We start from the raw sequence: 16,343 nt of genomic DNA on the forward strand, positions 1-16,343 counted from the left end.
TTCTCCCTCAAATACAGTTGCAGAGTTTGTTGGAGCCCAGGGGTTTTTGGGCAGAACCTCTGGTAACAGCTGCAGGCTGCACAGAGCAGCCATAGGACACCACCTTTCATCCCTGGAGTATTTGGCATTGGTAAAGTATGCCTTTCTTCTTATTTTTAAATACAGAGAGGAAAAAGTGATGCTATTACAGCTGTATTTAAAGGACTTTTGGCATTTCCTTCATTGAAACTAACTTTTAGGTATTTAAAAAAAATTGACTGGAAAAAACATCACAGGTTGTAAAGGGTTCTAGTTAGCATAGTTGTGTTACGAAGCTTTGAAATACATCGGAAAACTTTTAACTCTGAGAAATGAGAACTGCAGAAGTTTATATTTTGTCCCCCTCCATTATCTCAGAAATTATATTACCCACATTACTGTAAATATCAAAATACATCTTTAGTAAAAGCCAGTTTTTGAAAACCATCTTAGGTCTTACATTTAAGGAGTGATTACTATCTGCTCTTACTGATCTAGCTGAGAGATCAAGGCCTTAATTTCTAAGAATCAACTACATAATTTTTACACACATACAGGAAAAAATTATCTCCAGTTGTGACCACAGGCAGTCTTCACAGCACTTGCAGGAGCTCTGTGGTCATGCTGGGGTCTGAAATAATCCATAGAAAGGATGCAAAAATTAATCCTAAAAAGATAAGGTATTATTTTTCTGAGTTTTCCTCAGTATTTCTGAGTTTTTTTTCTGCCCATCTTAACTTTCTGCAGTACACACATCTTAAAAGAAGTTGAGTATCAGCCTTAGTACAAGTCTCAGATTGAAACATATGAAGTTCAGGAAAGCCAATGCTGAGGTTAAATCAAATTTGACTGGTCTTCAGCACTGGAAAATAGCAAAGACAAAGCTCTGTCTGGAGGTCCACACCTATTAAGTGCATGAATTACCTGACTTCCATCTCAACTAAAGCTGTAAGCAGGTGTGCTGTCTCATGGCATGCCGAGCCCATAGATATCTCAGAGTACTCCCAAAGCAGAAGCACATTCCCCAGAGACATGGCACATCACAAGACTCCAGACCCACCTCTCCTCTTCTGCTCTAGCCTCCCAAGAAATGCTGAACCAAACTCTTCCATTATCTGAACTCAGCATTTCTGCCTCAGACATTCCCAGCAGCCAGTCATGACTTTCAGCTCCTCTCCCAAACACCTTAAGCTAGGGATGAAAATCATGCTCAAAAACCCTTTGCTCCTGTGGCATAACTGAAGTACTTAAATCTGTGAAGTTTGTTTCTGCAGGCACCTAAACATCCTTGCAGGCTTTCCTGAGAAGCAAGGATCACCATAAAATTGTGGAGCTAAGTCAAGGACGCATTGCCTTTGTCCAGCCTTCCCCAACATGGAGACATGGCCACACAGGGACTCCCAGTGCCTCTCCAGCCCTTCCCCTCCTTCAAAACCCAAACTCCCAGCCAAAACACACACTTTGCTACCAACACACCTTCCCTGACTCAGACCATGAAGAATCAAACACACAGGGAAGATGCTGGGCATGCTGCTCACTGCACAACCTCAGGGTACTCAGATACAGCCACTGGGAGCTCAGCAACCCAACCCTGGTGAGACCCACTATATTTAGGGTATGACTGCTTTCTAAAAATGCATTATCTAGACAAAACAGTTGAGTATCTTAGGGATGCAGGTTCTGGTTTTCCGAATATTTCTGATATTTACTCTGACATTTCCTCTGAGTGTGTGTGGTGTTTTGAAAGGAAAAGAGTTTTCTGTTGCTTAAGGCCAGTCCTTCCTGTTTGTTAGTTTATACCAAACCTAAGTTTTGACATGAATAAAATTGTTGCTTTAAATCTGATTTCAAACATGTGGTAAAGGCAAATCTAACAATTTTATGAGATATAGTTACTTTTGTAGAGGGTGAGTCTGCCCTGGGGAATTTTCCCTGACTAGATTTATCACAAGTTTTTTGAACCAGATAATTTTGTTTGATAGCACATCTGGCAGCATCATAAAATCTTGACGTCCCAAGCTATTACACAGGAATTACTTTTGTAAATCATTTATGAATATTACTGATGTAGGCCTATTCTGGGTAGTAAGAAAGGAAACAGAGCACTGAAGGACAAAGGAAGGGAAAAAGGATTCCCTGCCCTTTCAGGGCTCATCAGATAGGGTGGGTATTTATCATTTTAAATGGGAAACATGTTGTCATTGATACAGCTGAAAAGTCCACATAACACAATTTGTTCCCCATATTCCCTAAATAGGCAAAAGGGGAAGATATTCTACCTGAGCAAAACCATAAATTGCTCTCCTGAAGACAAATCTGTCCCTGTCCAAATCTTAAATAAGACTCCCAATTAAACACCACATATTGCAAAAACATAGTAAACAAAAACTCACAATTCAAGTAGACTAAATGAGGAAAGTCTTACCAAGACCAGCACTGAGGCACAATAAAAAGCCCATTTTAGCTCACCAAAGAAAAAAAAAGGTATTTACAAAATCCCCCCCAGTCCACACAGTGACCTGCCTTTTGAACACAGCAAAATGATTAAATGGAAACTCTCCTCACATAGCAAAAATGACATGATTAGCTGCTAAACATACACCTTCAGACAGAAAGCTGGCAAATCAAAAGCTTATGTTGATTCTTTAGTATCATGAATTATCACACTATTAGCAATTTCAGAAGATTGCAACTATTGATTTGGATTGGAAACACATCAGACATTGAAATAACTCTGGGTGCTGCCCTGAATGGACCAACAATGGGGGACAGCAACAAGCCCTTCACTCTTCGTTCCTGATATCCCCAGTACTGGGAGCTGCTGGGAGTTATTCTTGTTGAGCCAGAGCAGAGGAGAAGGTCATTTGCAATACTCCTCAGAAACACTTTCTCTGCCTTAGGTAAGAAGGCATTTTGTTGGGGAATTTCCCTGCTTTGGGGCCCATAAGGAGGGAAGGAGCAATTCTCTGACAGCTCCTGTTTGACTTCCAAACACCAGGCTCCTTCAGAGGAGGGATGTCCACGAGGGATGCACAGAGCCATTGCGGAGCACATGCCAGCACTGCACCACACACTTCCCTGCCAGAGCAGGGAAAATTTCTAAATTTGGCTTCCTCCCAGGAAGCAAATTCCTGTCCATACACACCCAGACTGATTTCTCACAGATGAGCATGCTGCCCACTAAAATGTGAAGTGGGCTGCATCCACAGGGTGCTGAGGACCCACCCTGGCAGGGCAGGGGAGTGGCAGGAGTCACCAGCTGCACAGAGTAGAGAGGAGCTCCTGGTTTATTTGAAAATGGCAATACTGAAAAAGAAGCTCTAACATGAAAATGCAAGTTTAAATTTTTGATAGTTTCAGATCAACTAGAATCTGAAAATGACAACATAACAGTTTCAATAATCAAAGCATGGGTGGTTTCAAGCTGCATAAAGAGTTCGACCAGGAAAAAATCCACAACATGACATAAAGGAAGAACTGAAAAGAAATGGTGATTTCCAGGGCTATGAGTGGTATCTGGACATTGCTCCTCAAACTTGACAGCATGAGGCAACATTGGCTGTGGCTAAGAAATCTGAGATTCATGTTCTGTTTACCCCCCTCCTTCTGAATGCAAACACATGTTCTGCTTTTCCAATAATGATGGACAACACATGCACTGAGTAGGTACACTGAAAGTCATCTGTTAATTGCAGATACATGTAAATGACCACACAGCAAGCTTTCCCAATGATACAGGACTGGAAAAAAAAGAAGACAGCTACACTAAGATTAGACACTGTGAAAAAACCTCTAACAACATAATCGAACAAGGTTGATTAATATATTTCTTTCCTAATTCAATATAACTATTACAATACTATTTTAGATAATTCCAGAAAGCCAAAGAGTGATGAGGGCTTTTTTTTTCAGTCAATTATAGATAGCACTTGCCTCAGTAACTATGCCAATGGAAGAAAATCCATCATGTACTAACCATACTCCAATCTCCAACAGGAATATTCCCCATTTTGTGAAGTAAAGTGAGATGTGGGAGTCCTTGACCTTCCGAGTAATTAAGGGAAACAGAGACATTCTTGTTTTTATTAGAGACACACTAAACTATTTGAAAATAATTTGAATAGCTGGAGAATTAGTGTATTTGCCTGCTCATGAGTAGTGCAGATAGTTTAGAGTTCTCTTGGGGGCAACACATCGTAATGAATATCTGCTATTCATATTTAATGCAATCTGCCAAAGAGTGCTTTTGGGAGGACTTTCTGTGTCAATATAATGATTAACAACAGGACTGGAAAAGTAAATGAATTCCTGCAACGGGTGGGGCTGGCAAAAATATCTTGCAGTACTATACCAGTTACACTGGATTTAACTGTACTTTTTAAATTATACAAGTGGAAAATTCATTTCCCAGGGAGGGAGGGAGGGGGGGAAAAAAGCAAGCCATCTTTAAGATGAAGTTCAAGTAGCAAATAATTGCATTAATGAGAGGAAAACAATTCCAGCAGAAAACAATGCCCAAAACAACAATCTGCCTGTCCAGAGCATGTCTGAAAAACCTGGTATGTTATACTGACTACTAAATAAAATAATTAGTATTTACATAGCACAACCCAGAAATAATGTTGTAGGTACTTCCTTTCTACCTCTTCAAATTCCTCAGCTGATCTTACTTTTCATAGATTTTCTCATATTTCGAAGACTTACATAAAACAGAACATAAAGTTCTTTATTCTTTACAATACACTTTTAAAACGCCCCAGACAGAAGAGGATAGAAAAGCTTGGCTGAAATACAATAAGTGACCTTAATATGGAATTTTCTCCATGGCATCCCAACAGTCCTCTAAATAACACATACAGATTACTTTTTTCCAAGCTATCTGGATGAAGCAATCTTACTAAGTTTATATAAACTGCAGGACATTCTTGTATCAGACTGACTGCTCTTCCCTGCCCCTTATCAAGCTACTCCTATTCCTCCCTTGCAAGAAATGGAAGTGGGTATATCAAGGATTTGAAGGCTCATGTTGGCAGTCTGAGGACTAAAATGTGGGGTGGGGTCAGAGGTAGAATATGGGGGTGCTCCCACCAAATGCCATGAGCTACACGAATCACCTCATCCAAGCAGATGCTCAATACAAGCAGAAGGGGAACAAATGTCAAACAAAGTGTTTTATTATTTAGTGGCTCCTACTGTGGTTATTGTCCAGACCTTTTTAAATTTGATCTAGGATACACTCAGGGATTCCTTTCATCACAGCATTAGCTCAGATTAAGCTTATTCCTCCAGCTCACACCAACTGGCTTTGTTATGTAGTGGTATCTAGCCATGTTAAACTAATTCTGTAAAACTCATTCTGGTGAAGTTATGTTATAAGAACCAGTCTTGCAAAGATACTATACAAACAACCAACAGGGCTTCATCATCCCCATGCTGATATTTGCTTGTGAAACTGCAACATCGCTGTGTGCCTTAGTTCCATCAGCCATAACATCAAAGTAGCACTTTCCTCACTCAGTTTTCAACTCCATGGATATACTGCAATGATCTGTGCAGCTTTTACATACCTTCTTCTCAAATTCCAGGTGGTGATTCTTTTGGTTAGGGGGATTTTCTTGGAGTTTGGGGACTAATTTGTATATATAATCTTTTTATATATTTTATATATAATCTTTTTAGAAATTAAAATGTGCCCGTTACAGCCACAACAGATGCTTTATAAAGAAGGTAAATTCTTCCAAAGCTGGTATCCTCACATTGTGGCAGTTGCCTTACTGACCTCTAGCAGCAGCATTAGGTCTCATGATGGCCAGATGGGCCCTGACCCTTCTTCCAGGGCTGATGGAGAGCAACACCACACTTGTATCTGCAAAACTTACCTGTGTGACTGCTACTTACCTGAACCTAAGGTGTTTTCACTTTAATAAAACACCAAGCAACAATATTTGTCCATATTTATTTATTTATTCCTCCCCAAAATAATTCACGAGTGTTCTATGATTTTCCTATTGCAAACATGTTAGACTCTGCAAGACTTTCACCCATTTCCCATAGCTGGTCCCAGTCTGACAAAGAACCAAAACCTCTTGGTTTACGACAGGCTGGTGCCTGACCCAAAAAGCACAGGAATGCCCCCAATTTTGCCTTCTCTGACTATTTCTAAACGATCTAAGCAGTAACCTCCTGAAACCATCTCTGCAGCATAGAAGAAACTCCTCATTCATTAATGTGGCCAGGGAAGGCTGTGTGCCACCCGATGCCAGGAGTGAAGGAGTCTGCTCTGTGCCCCACGGGGTAACTAACACAGCAGGAGGTAAATCAATCCGACTTCAAAACAGTAACCATCCCCTTGACCACGGGTCTCGCTCGGCGCTAGTGCGTGGCTCACGTACCCGTAAAAGTGGGTTTTTTCATCCTCTGACCTCTCCAGCACTGCCACCAGACCTCCAATCATGAAGTATTTTGCACTATGTATCTCAGGATAAAAACAGAAGCCGAGCCACAGGTCACAGAGGCAACAGCATTATTAACATCAATGAAACTAAATCACTCCATCCTGACCATTTATGGCAAGCCCCTTGTGCTCACACAATTCCTGTGTCTAAGATGTACTGTTGTCTGTTTAATGGGACTGGAGATACCTGCTTCAACTGTAGATTAGGATATCTAATGCAACTTAATGCAACTTGATATAAGGTTATTCTGCCATCATTAAAAGTCTAAAACCAAGACAGAAAAAAATAAGACACTAATACAAAAGCTCAAATGGTGCTAACTTTGAACAAAAGCTGTTGAACAGCATTGTTTTAAAAAGATTAAAAAGATCTTTATAACATTCCTTTTATGTAAAATCATTTCTATTGGATTTTAGATGAATGAAAAGAATCTGGAAGATAAATAGCACAATAGCTTCAAGCATGTAAAGAGGACTGGTTTGGCCAACCTTTAATTTTTTCAGGTCTTTGCAAGAGAGTTCCATATCATTTCACCACACAGTATAAATTCTAACCTTAATAGAGACCATCAATCATACTGACTTTGCCCTATGGGTGGCTTCATTGGGAAAACAAACAAATAAACAAAAAAAATCTACAATGGAGGACAGAACCCTGAAATACAACCCAAAGCTCAACCTGCAGGCTTCCAAGAACTTGTCCCCGTAAATCCAGCAATATAATCCTCAAGTTCCAGAATCGGAAGTCTACAGACAGGGTGTTGTCAGTACAGGTATGAAAACAGAGTAGTGCAAACCAGAAGAGTCATCCTGCAGTGGACTGTGTCTCAAAAAAATTCTAATTCATCCTCCTTCCTATCTTGCCAATTTTAGCTGGTATTTGCAAACACTATTGCCTTGAGCTATGCATGACAGCTGCCAGGCTTTTGGCTCAGCCACAGAGACCCAGTGCTGCAAAGCACCTCCACAAAAATACTGACCTGAAAATGTTGAGACCAGGGCATAAAGACACAAACCTCAGGATTCAGAAGTAGTCACTTGTTTTGCATATTGACAGAAATTCCTACTAAGCAGTACTTTTCTGAGAGGCTGAGCACTGGCTGGTTTATTAATCATTAATAATGCATCAGCAACACAGTCTTTATTCTACAGGAATAATTCATAGTAAAGAAAAACTCTGCATCACTAATGATACAATTTTCATATTTACCAATCTATGCCTCAGAAAATATTCTCATTTCCTAATAAAACTATTTCTTCAACAGGTGAGTATTCCTGAAGTAGTGTGGGGTAAATTCAGGATGGTAATCTGATAATCAACCAGGATATTTTCTAATAGGATTGGAAAATATAAATTACTTGTAGACCTTTTGGCTGTTTTGTTTCTCATCTTCAATAAAGATAAACACCCTGCAATAGAACAGGGCAAATAAAAACCTAACCCAATTATACTTCTTCGCATATGTGACTGAATAAAAATTTTCCACACAAATGGAAAAAAAAAACCAAACACAAAAAACCACAAACAAACAAAAAGAACCAACCAAAAAAAAAAAAAAAAAAAAAAAAAACCACTAATTTACTTCAAGACTGCATGATATTCCAGTATCTGTATAGGAGACATGAAGCCAGAATTAGTATCAAGCAGCACAAAACCTACAACTTTACTCTTCAGAAGTACTGTCTTCACTGTGATTTCCCATTGAAGCTTGGAGCTGAAACTGTGACATTTTTGTAAAGAACTGTCTGAAAGATATACCAGGGTCACCTTTTCTTTTAGTAGGAAGTGCATTGTTCCACATATGTGCTGTTTAGTCAAGATTTCTCATATCCAACAGTTGCAGTAATGGATTTAGACAAGCACCTTCAACCACAAACTGATTTGCAAAGCTGTATCCATCTGAGTTTCCTGGGTAATAAATACATCAGTCACCCAGTGCAAAGACCTCCAAACATGTATCTTGTCTAAGTGATCCTACTTAAAAAGTTTATACCTGGGACAGCTTTGTTTAGGGCCACTTAAACATATATAGAACTGAGACCAAGCAGAAAGCATACTTGTCATAAGGCAAAGAAAATGCCTTGCCCAGCTAATGTACTCAGCAGTGCTACAGTAAAACTGTCCTGGTTTCAGCTGAGAGAGTTAATTTTCTTCCTAGAAGCAGGTAGAGTGCTGTGGTTATGGAACTGAGTATGAGAATAATGTTGATAGCATCAGCTAAAGCATCACTGTGTTAAGTAGTGTTTACTCTCAGTCAAGGGCTTTTCATTTTTCTGTGCTCCAACAGTGAGGAGGTGCACAAGGAGCTGGGAGGGAGCACAGCCAGGACAGCTGACCCAAACAGGCCCAGTGGATATTCCATGAGATAAAATACTATCTCCAGTATATAAAGTGGAGGGAGGTGGCCAGGAGCTGCTGATGGCTCACCACCTGTAGAGACATCTTTTGTCTCTCCTGGGTTTTACTTCTCTCTTTTTGTTGCCTCCCTTTTGATTGCACCTATTCTTATATTACATCTTCAATATTAACTTGTTCTTATCTCAAACTATGGGTTTTACACCTTTTTTCCCTTCGATACTCTTCCTCATCCCACTACGGGGGAAAGGAAATGTGCGAGAGCAGCTGTGCAATAGCTGGTTGCTATCTGGGGTTAAACCATAACAGACACTCAACCACAGACTCAGGGGCTCATTCTGCAGCCAGAGACAGCTCACAGCTACCAGCTGTCCACTGGGCTGCTTTTCAGAAGCTGCAGATGAAGAAAAGAGTTACTTACAGAAGAAAACAAAATCAGTTTTAATAACTGTGCAACTTCAGAGAATTCTATACTGAGGTATCATCACCATTCATGGTTACAAAAAGATCAATTTTTCTTTAAAAACAACACTGGATTCTGTATCTAATATAATAATGCAGGATATACCAAAATGCACAGCAAGTTTTGTTACTATTGGTTTCCACAGCTTTGGCATGCGATACAGTTGCCTGTTTATTTTCATAAAAACAAGAGGAAGTGAAAATGGTATTTCAAAACAAATGCATGCTCTTTGCCCAAGTAAAATACATCATGGATGAACAACTGCAATCACTCTTGATAAAATTTCAGAATGAACACAATCAGTCTTCATTAGAGGAGAGCTGGTCACTAAAAGGTATTAATATCAAGCACTTACTTGCAGGTGATGGGGTGCTGCATCCACTAGTTGGTGGGTGACTCTGGAGTCCATGGAGGGAAGGTAGTGACAGTCCACCAATGACTGGAGGAAAAAGTAAGGGATATGGTGCTGCTGGATAGTGAGTCATATGTCCATTCACGGCCGGTACGGGACATGTGCGGCTGCTGGTTGTCATGTTGACACCTCACAGTGGACAAATATTATGTTGCATCACTCCAGGCCAGCAAATTAGATACCTCAAATTATGAATGACGAGGGCTGTCAAGCCTGAAGGTACAGCTTAAGCTGGATTGTGTGATGATGAAAAGGTAATTCACTAGATCAGGTCCATCCTATATTTCATCACTGCTTCCTGCTGTTCTCTCTTCTAGGACATCCTTGCTCTGCAGACTGTGGATAGAAAGTCTTCTCACTCTGGTGTTAGGGTGCAGTTGCTTAAGCAAATGTTTCTCTGGGAGCAGAGTTGATCTCTACAGATGCATACTGACACAGTCTGGGGGAAGAAAACAATTTATATTGATTATTTATACTGATTATTTATATTGAAAACAATGTATATTGATTAAAATACACTTTTTTTTTAAAAAAATATGCACATAGAAGAACCTTTTTTTTCATTGTTGCTTTTGTTAAATTACAATTTACATAGCAGTATCCCATGAGGTCAGCTTGATATTTACCTAGGGGTAAAACACTCACCCTATTACAGAAGCTAAGAGAACACCCATTAAGTTGATTTCCCTGCACAATGTGCAACACCAAGAGCTCTTTCTGGTGTGACCCAGTCTTGTGAAAACTTCCAGATTTAAAACCAATGCATCAATAATTACCTGAATATTGATGTTGAAGGAGAAAAAAAAATCAACTTCTGAAACATTTCCCTGTATATGAAAATGTATGTGCATGAATATATAACATAAATTATATGTTTATACACATATAATATATAATAATATAATATAAATTACATAAATAACATGTATGAAAGTTTTCAATGTCCCCCTAAAAGCTACAGAAGAATTGACACTGAGGAGACTCTCAACTCCCTTCAGAGCCATGGCTCAGGAGGCTGAGGTGATTTTGGGTTTGGCTGTTAAAGCAGTGATTGATTTAATAGTGACAATTTTGACAAAGCATAGTTAGTTTATTATCCCTTAGGAAACATCTCACTAACAGTTTACTCTTTATTCTTGTCTTTTTTTTTTTTTTTTTGAGGGGTAGGAGGAACTACCCAAACAAACAAGCTCACATTATTTCATAATGTGAGTGAGTGAGTGAGTGAGTGAGTGAGTGAGTGAGTGAGTGAGTGAGTGAGTGAGTGGCATGAGTCAATACACTCCAATACAGTGCTCCTGTGCTCTGCCAGAGAACTTGCTTGCTTTCATGACCACCATCTTCAAAGCCATCCAGAGCTCCACTCACCTTCCTCAGCTTTTCACCCAAACAGTTGCCACCTTTCAAGGGGTCCTCATTTTTTTCTGTACCAAAAGCCTCAGGCTGAGAACACGACATTTCCTGTGATATTCCCTGAAATTTGCTCCCCCATGGCAGCTCAAGTCCAGGTACAGCAAAGGGCTGGTGGTCTCTGGATCAGCCTGCTGGTGCCACACCAGTAAGTGCTACTGGTTTCCTGAGAGATACGCTACTGGGAAGGCTCCAACTCTCTATATTGCAAACACTGCTCCTGTAGCTGCTCATGCAGTGCTCCAGGCAAAAGTGAGTGCTGTAGCCAGCTCCTGAGCTCACCCTGCATGAGCAGGTTACTCATTTCCTCCAACACATACTGTAGAAGGAGCCACAGAGCAAACTCAGCCACCCAAGAGTAAGGCAACCATGGCTGCCTAAAGCTTTATTTCCTGAGACAACGTGCTAGGCTCTTGCATCTGCCACAGCCAGTGATCAGTAACCACATCCACCACTATATAGCACTTTTATCTGTAATTCTTTGAAATTATAGCCTGAAACCAAAGGCAAGAGGACTTTTGGGTGAGAAAATAAAGGAGCGGTGAAACGATGTGTCAAGGTCACGAAGCAAAACTGACGCCAGAGGAGGAAAACCGTGACAAGGCAGCACTGACTATCACTGCTGCTACTCAGGGCACCAGTTGTCGGTAAGAATTCAAATGAGCAAGGAGAAGAAAGAAAAAAACCCAACTCAGATGCATATGTTTGCCTGTCAGAGAGCAGTGAAGTGTTTCTGCTCTGTGTGGAATACCAGCAAAGGTTACCAGCTGTGCGTGTCGTCAGACAGCAGCTTCTGCTGAGTGCAGCCTGCTTGGGGATAGCTGAAATGTAGCTTGTAAGTGTTTGACAACTGTGTAAATTATGCACAAAATGCCTTTAGTACTAATGGAGGCAAACTTAAGCAGAGACCAGGCTGTAAGAAGGGGATGCAGCAAGCGAAGGCAGAGCTGCTGGCCAAGGAGACCAGTGAAACCAGGCAGGTCTTTTGAGGGAGCCCCGGCACCTAAAATATATTGACATGAAATGAGATGAACCATTGCTGGTGCCTGTTGCACCTTGGTAAGGCTCTATGAAGCTTAAGAGACAAGGAAAGTCAAGTATCAAAGGAACACGCAAAGTTTTATAAAGCAATTCCACAAAAGCCAGCAAAAATATCACACTTCTAAGTGTTTGCAAAAAAAAGAACAGGAGAAGGATGCTGATGAATACCAGCCCTAAAGATGTGTGCATTAAATTAAACACAGAACAAGGTCATCTATTTTTAAATGATGTGGGGCTTTGGAAACAAAGTTCATCTTATAAAACTATCTAATACCTTCAATTATATTTCTATTAGCCAGAAAAATGCAGAGCTCATCATAACTTAAAAATGTTCCCAGAACCACATCAGATATATTTGCATATTTAAGTGAAAAGTATTCAGACAAAAGCAACTCCTTCAGCACAGAGCGGGGAAAAAAAGGCACTCAGGAAAACTCTTTGGCCACTTCTTCATTACTGAAGGAACATGATCTGTGATGGAGCCAGTGATGACAGAACACAGTGGTATTATAACTCCTCAGTATACAAATACATATATTTAGCAGTGCCAAAAGTAGGTTTTGCAAAACAACTCTATAGTTTTGTGCGTTTATAATTTTACATGAGATGTAATTAAAAACTGAAATTACTGCATGAAAGCAAGTTTTTCTTGCCTTACTCAAAAATTGCCATAAATTTCCTGCAGATAGCTGAGCTAGACATAAGCCTTCTGAACTTGATAAGTTTACTTTCCACAGGCAGTGGGAGAAGACAGTGTAAAAGTCATGATACTCTAAACAGTGTATCATTTGACTCTAAGCTGTGTCCCCTTGGGAGCATCACGGGTTGTCCACATCTGTGCTACGGTCAAGGAGCAAACTGTAGGCAGATAGCTACATATCAGCAACTCCAGCTTCTTGTAAAGAAGCAAATGCCACTCATGTTCTGTGGTTACCAAGGAACTTCAAGTTACCAGCTCTGCTAACAGAGATTACAGACCCATCACCTCCATCACTGCACAGCAGAGGACATCCCAAAGTAGAAACTGCAGCAGAATGGGAAACCCAGCAATCAGTTTTCCCATTCACACCGGTTCCATGGCACAATTCCCATGACATATTTCACTAATGTATCACCAGATGGACACATTCACATCCCTGAACTCACTGATGAGGACCTAGCACTGGACATCAGCCACAGATGCCTAGGCTGCATGTGATTCCAAGGTGAAAACATCTCTTTTGCCTAACTAGACCGGTACCATAGCTCAAAACACTGCACGGGTGTCAGCTTTTTGAAGGAGATTTTCCTTTGTTGTCACTTGGTATGGGAAATATCCCACAGCTGATGAGCTTACCCTAAATGGGTTGGGAAGAGCCAGCTACCACAGCTGAGGACTAACCAAGAAGGAGCAAGCCAAACTGACTGCAGAGTCACCTTGATGGTGGATGACCACCCATTCACGTGATGAAACAACATGGATTTCTGCCCTGGAGGCAGAAGGCAGAATTTTCAGAAAATGGCTGTCACCAAGGCACTTCAGAGGATCTCCTCAGCATACAATGAAAATCCTCTTCCATAGACTTCTCCTTAGTGACTGTTCACAAGGCCTTTAGTACAAGCAGTATGGAAAAGGATCATACAGAAAGGTTCCTTTGAAGGTTCACCAAGAGATGATCGCACTGCGCACTACTTTGCATTGAACAGCAGCCAATGACTCTTCTTTGACACAACATATGCCTCCTCCCTTTAGGTTTTTACAGGTATTTTACTGACTTGACTTTAGTGGTAAAGCAGATGGCCATAGGGGAAGCAGGCTACAGTAGCTCTAGAGCAGAGCAGAATATTTATCAGCTGCAGTTAATGCAGCAGGTATATCTGTCTCTTCCACATTTCTTCTCAGTTTGTGCAGCAGAGCAGAAATTTAAAATTACAAATTTTCACATTTAAGCTTCAAATTTTACTGGATAAACAGTAACCCAACTTTTCTTATTGTCTCTTAATTTCCATGCATTTTGCACAGGCTTGACTACAGAAAACAGCTTTGCTCTTCAGACATCTGTCAGTTCTCCTAAAATATATTAAATGAATTGAGCCTCATTCATTATATTGCTATTTAGCTTCCATTTGGTAACAATATTTGGTATTACTGTAACATAACTCATACTTCTGAATTTTTCACTTGTATAAGATTTATTTGAATTCCTAAAATCCCTTTGGTGTTACAGGTGACTTTGATGCACATCACCAGCTGGACAGGCAAGAAGCCAAGGCAGGAGTCTTGGCCAATTAATCTGTGTCAGTAGGAAGGTTACGCTCTGTCCTCCCTTTTGCCAACAACACCCCAATTCCACATTCCTCTTCCTCCCCTCTCACTAGCCATAGCAGGGAATTAAGATGTCAGCATTGCAAGTAAAGCAGGATTTTCGTCTTTTTTTCTTCCCTCACTTCTGAAAAGGTCAGTGGGGAGTTCTGCCCTACCTATGGTAATGTTTGAAATTCAGTAGTCATTTTAAGATATCCATGATGTAGCATCCAGAAAACTTCTCAGCTAAATCTGCCATCCCTACATCCTTCTGCCACAGCAAACTGCTGTTTCTCTTCCCTTACAACTGGGGAACAAAACCAGGAATGCAGAAGAGGCACCCCAACACGAGGAACATATTCTGTTCAGAGCCAGGCACTTGGGAATTTGCCTCTCCAAGCCCTTAGTCTGCAGCACTGCTGTCCCCAAAGTTTCCAGGGTCACAGAGGAAGTCTCTTCTAAGTTCATTTCCCATTTTCCTGCCAACTCCAAACCCCCCGCCCCTCCCTTAAATCTTCTAAAACAGGAACCTCTGGACTGGGAGGGCAGCCTGGGCAGTAAGACAGGAGAGGCAAGTTGCTCTTCTCAGAGCAACAAAAACAATTTCAGAGAAATTTTGCATATAAAACATTTCAACAATATATTACTTGTTTATCCCAAGGGACAGTTCTTATTTATTAGCTGGCTTCAAGACATAGTCTAATGCTGTTTTCAAAACAAGTCAAGTTCTGAGAGCCCTTACTGTATTTAACGTATAGTTTGTATTGAAATCCCTGATTATGCATATGCTTTCTATTATGCTGGCTGATGGAGTTGCATTCAGCAGTACTGAATAATTCAGCAGATTTAGCACGACTCAAGTGTAAATCAGTCAGATCCAGTAACACGATAACCACATTGCCTTTAAACTCTTAAAAATGCATGGAAACTTTTATTTCATAAAGAGGCTGTACTCTGTTCTGCACCAGTTCTCACTGACTGTGAGATGTTGCATTTTTGTTTTCGTGGCTATCCAACAAGATTTAATTAAACAATAAACTAGTTACCGTGGCAGAAGTAAAAAAAAAAAAAAAAAAAAAAAAAAAAAATCCTTTGGAGTGTTATGTTTCCTTTATTAGCATAGTGATGTGAAACTAAACAGAAAAAGCAATCTAATAACAAACATTCCTTTGAGAAGGGCTCTGGGAGCAAAAGGACATCCACTTATTGTTCAGCCCATCCCATTGGTCCATATACGGCAATAAAGGTACAATAGAAGGAAACAGGAAACAGACTGGCACATCTGCATTATCTTATTAGAGGCTAATGGATATCTGAGAGGAACATGCATCTGATGCTGAATAGTCTGTACCAATCTCCGAAGCAATTACTCTTAATTAGTGGATTCTGTTTATAGATGGAACTTAGTGTACCCTTTTGTATCAAAGAGATGCAGGCATCTGGAGAGAGATATGGTTTTCTTAAAGGGAAAGCACTGCAGCACAATGTGAGGGTTGGGCTGGTGTTTGGTTGGGTTGGTTTTTTTTTGGGGGGGGTGGTTCTTTGCAAATAAAAGCTCTCTGAAGCATAACATATTCTACTGTATTATTAATCAAAAGGGCATGCTGGTTCAAAAAAAGTAAAGGGTAAAAAAAAGTCCATACCCTTAATCTCAAACTCTGAAAGTAAACACAGAAAGCTAATACTCGTATATGAATTATATGACAAAAACCACTTTGATGATAAGCAAATAAACAACTGAACCTAAAATTTCCAACCGCTGGCCAAAAAGCTTAAAATAGCAGCTTAACTCAGAAGAACAACATCTGCATTTTGTATCTGCCAAGTCTGCAGCCAAAAAAAGTAAACTACTCTATATGACCAGATGCATGAATAAAAAAGAAAATGCATGAAACAGAACTTCAA

The 16,343-nt window shown here is 40.3% G+C and overlaps 1 protein-coding gene across 3 annotated transcripts in view; it reads right to left on the minus strand.

Annotated features, from left to right (window-relative positions):
* RARB (retinoic acid receptor beta) overlaps window positions 1-16,343 on the minus strand; it is a 316,522-nt gene that overhangs the window by 179,274 nt on the left and 120,905 nt on the right. For all 3 annotated transcript variants that reach the window (XM_056486007.1, XM_056486006.1, XM_056486008.1), the window contains one exon: window positions 9,647-10,142. In XM_056486007.1, coding sequence (XP_056341982.1) covers window positions 9,647-9,824 — 178 coding nt within the window. In that variant the 5' untranslated portion in view covers window positions 9,825-10,142. The remainder of the gene's footprint in view (window positions 1-9,646; window positions 10,143-16,343) is intronic.

The sequence above is a fragment of the Oenanthe melanoleuca genome, chromosome 2 (assembly GCF_029582105.1).
Source record: "Oenanthe melanoleuca isolate GR-GAL-2019-014 chromosome 2, OMel1.0, whole genome shotgun sequence".
Lineage (NCBI taxonomy): Eukaryota > Metazoa > Chordata > Aves > Passeriformes > Muscicapidae > Oenanthe > Oenanthe melanoleuca.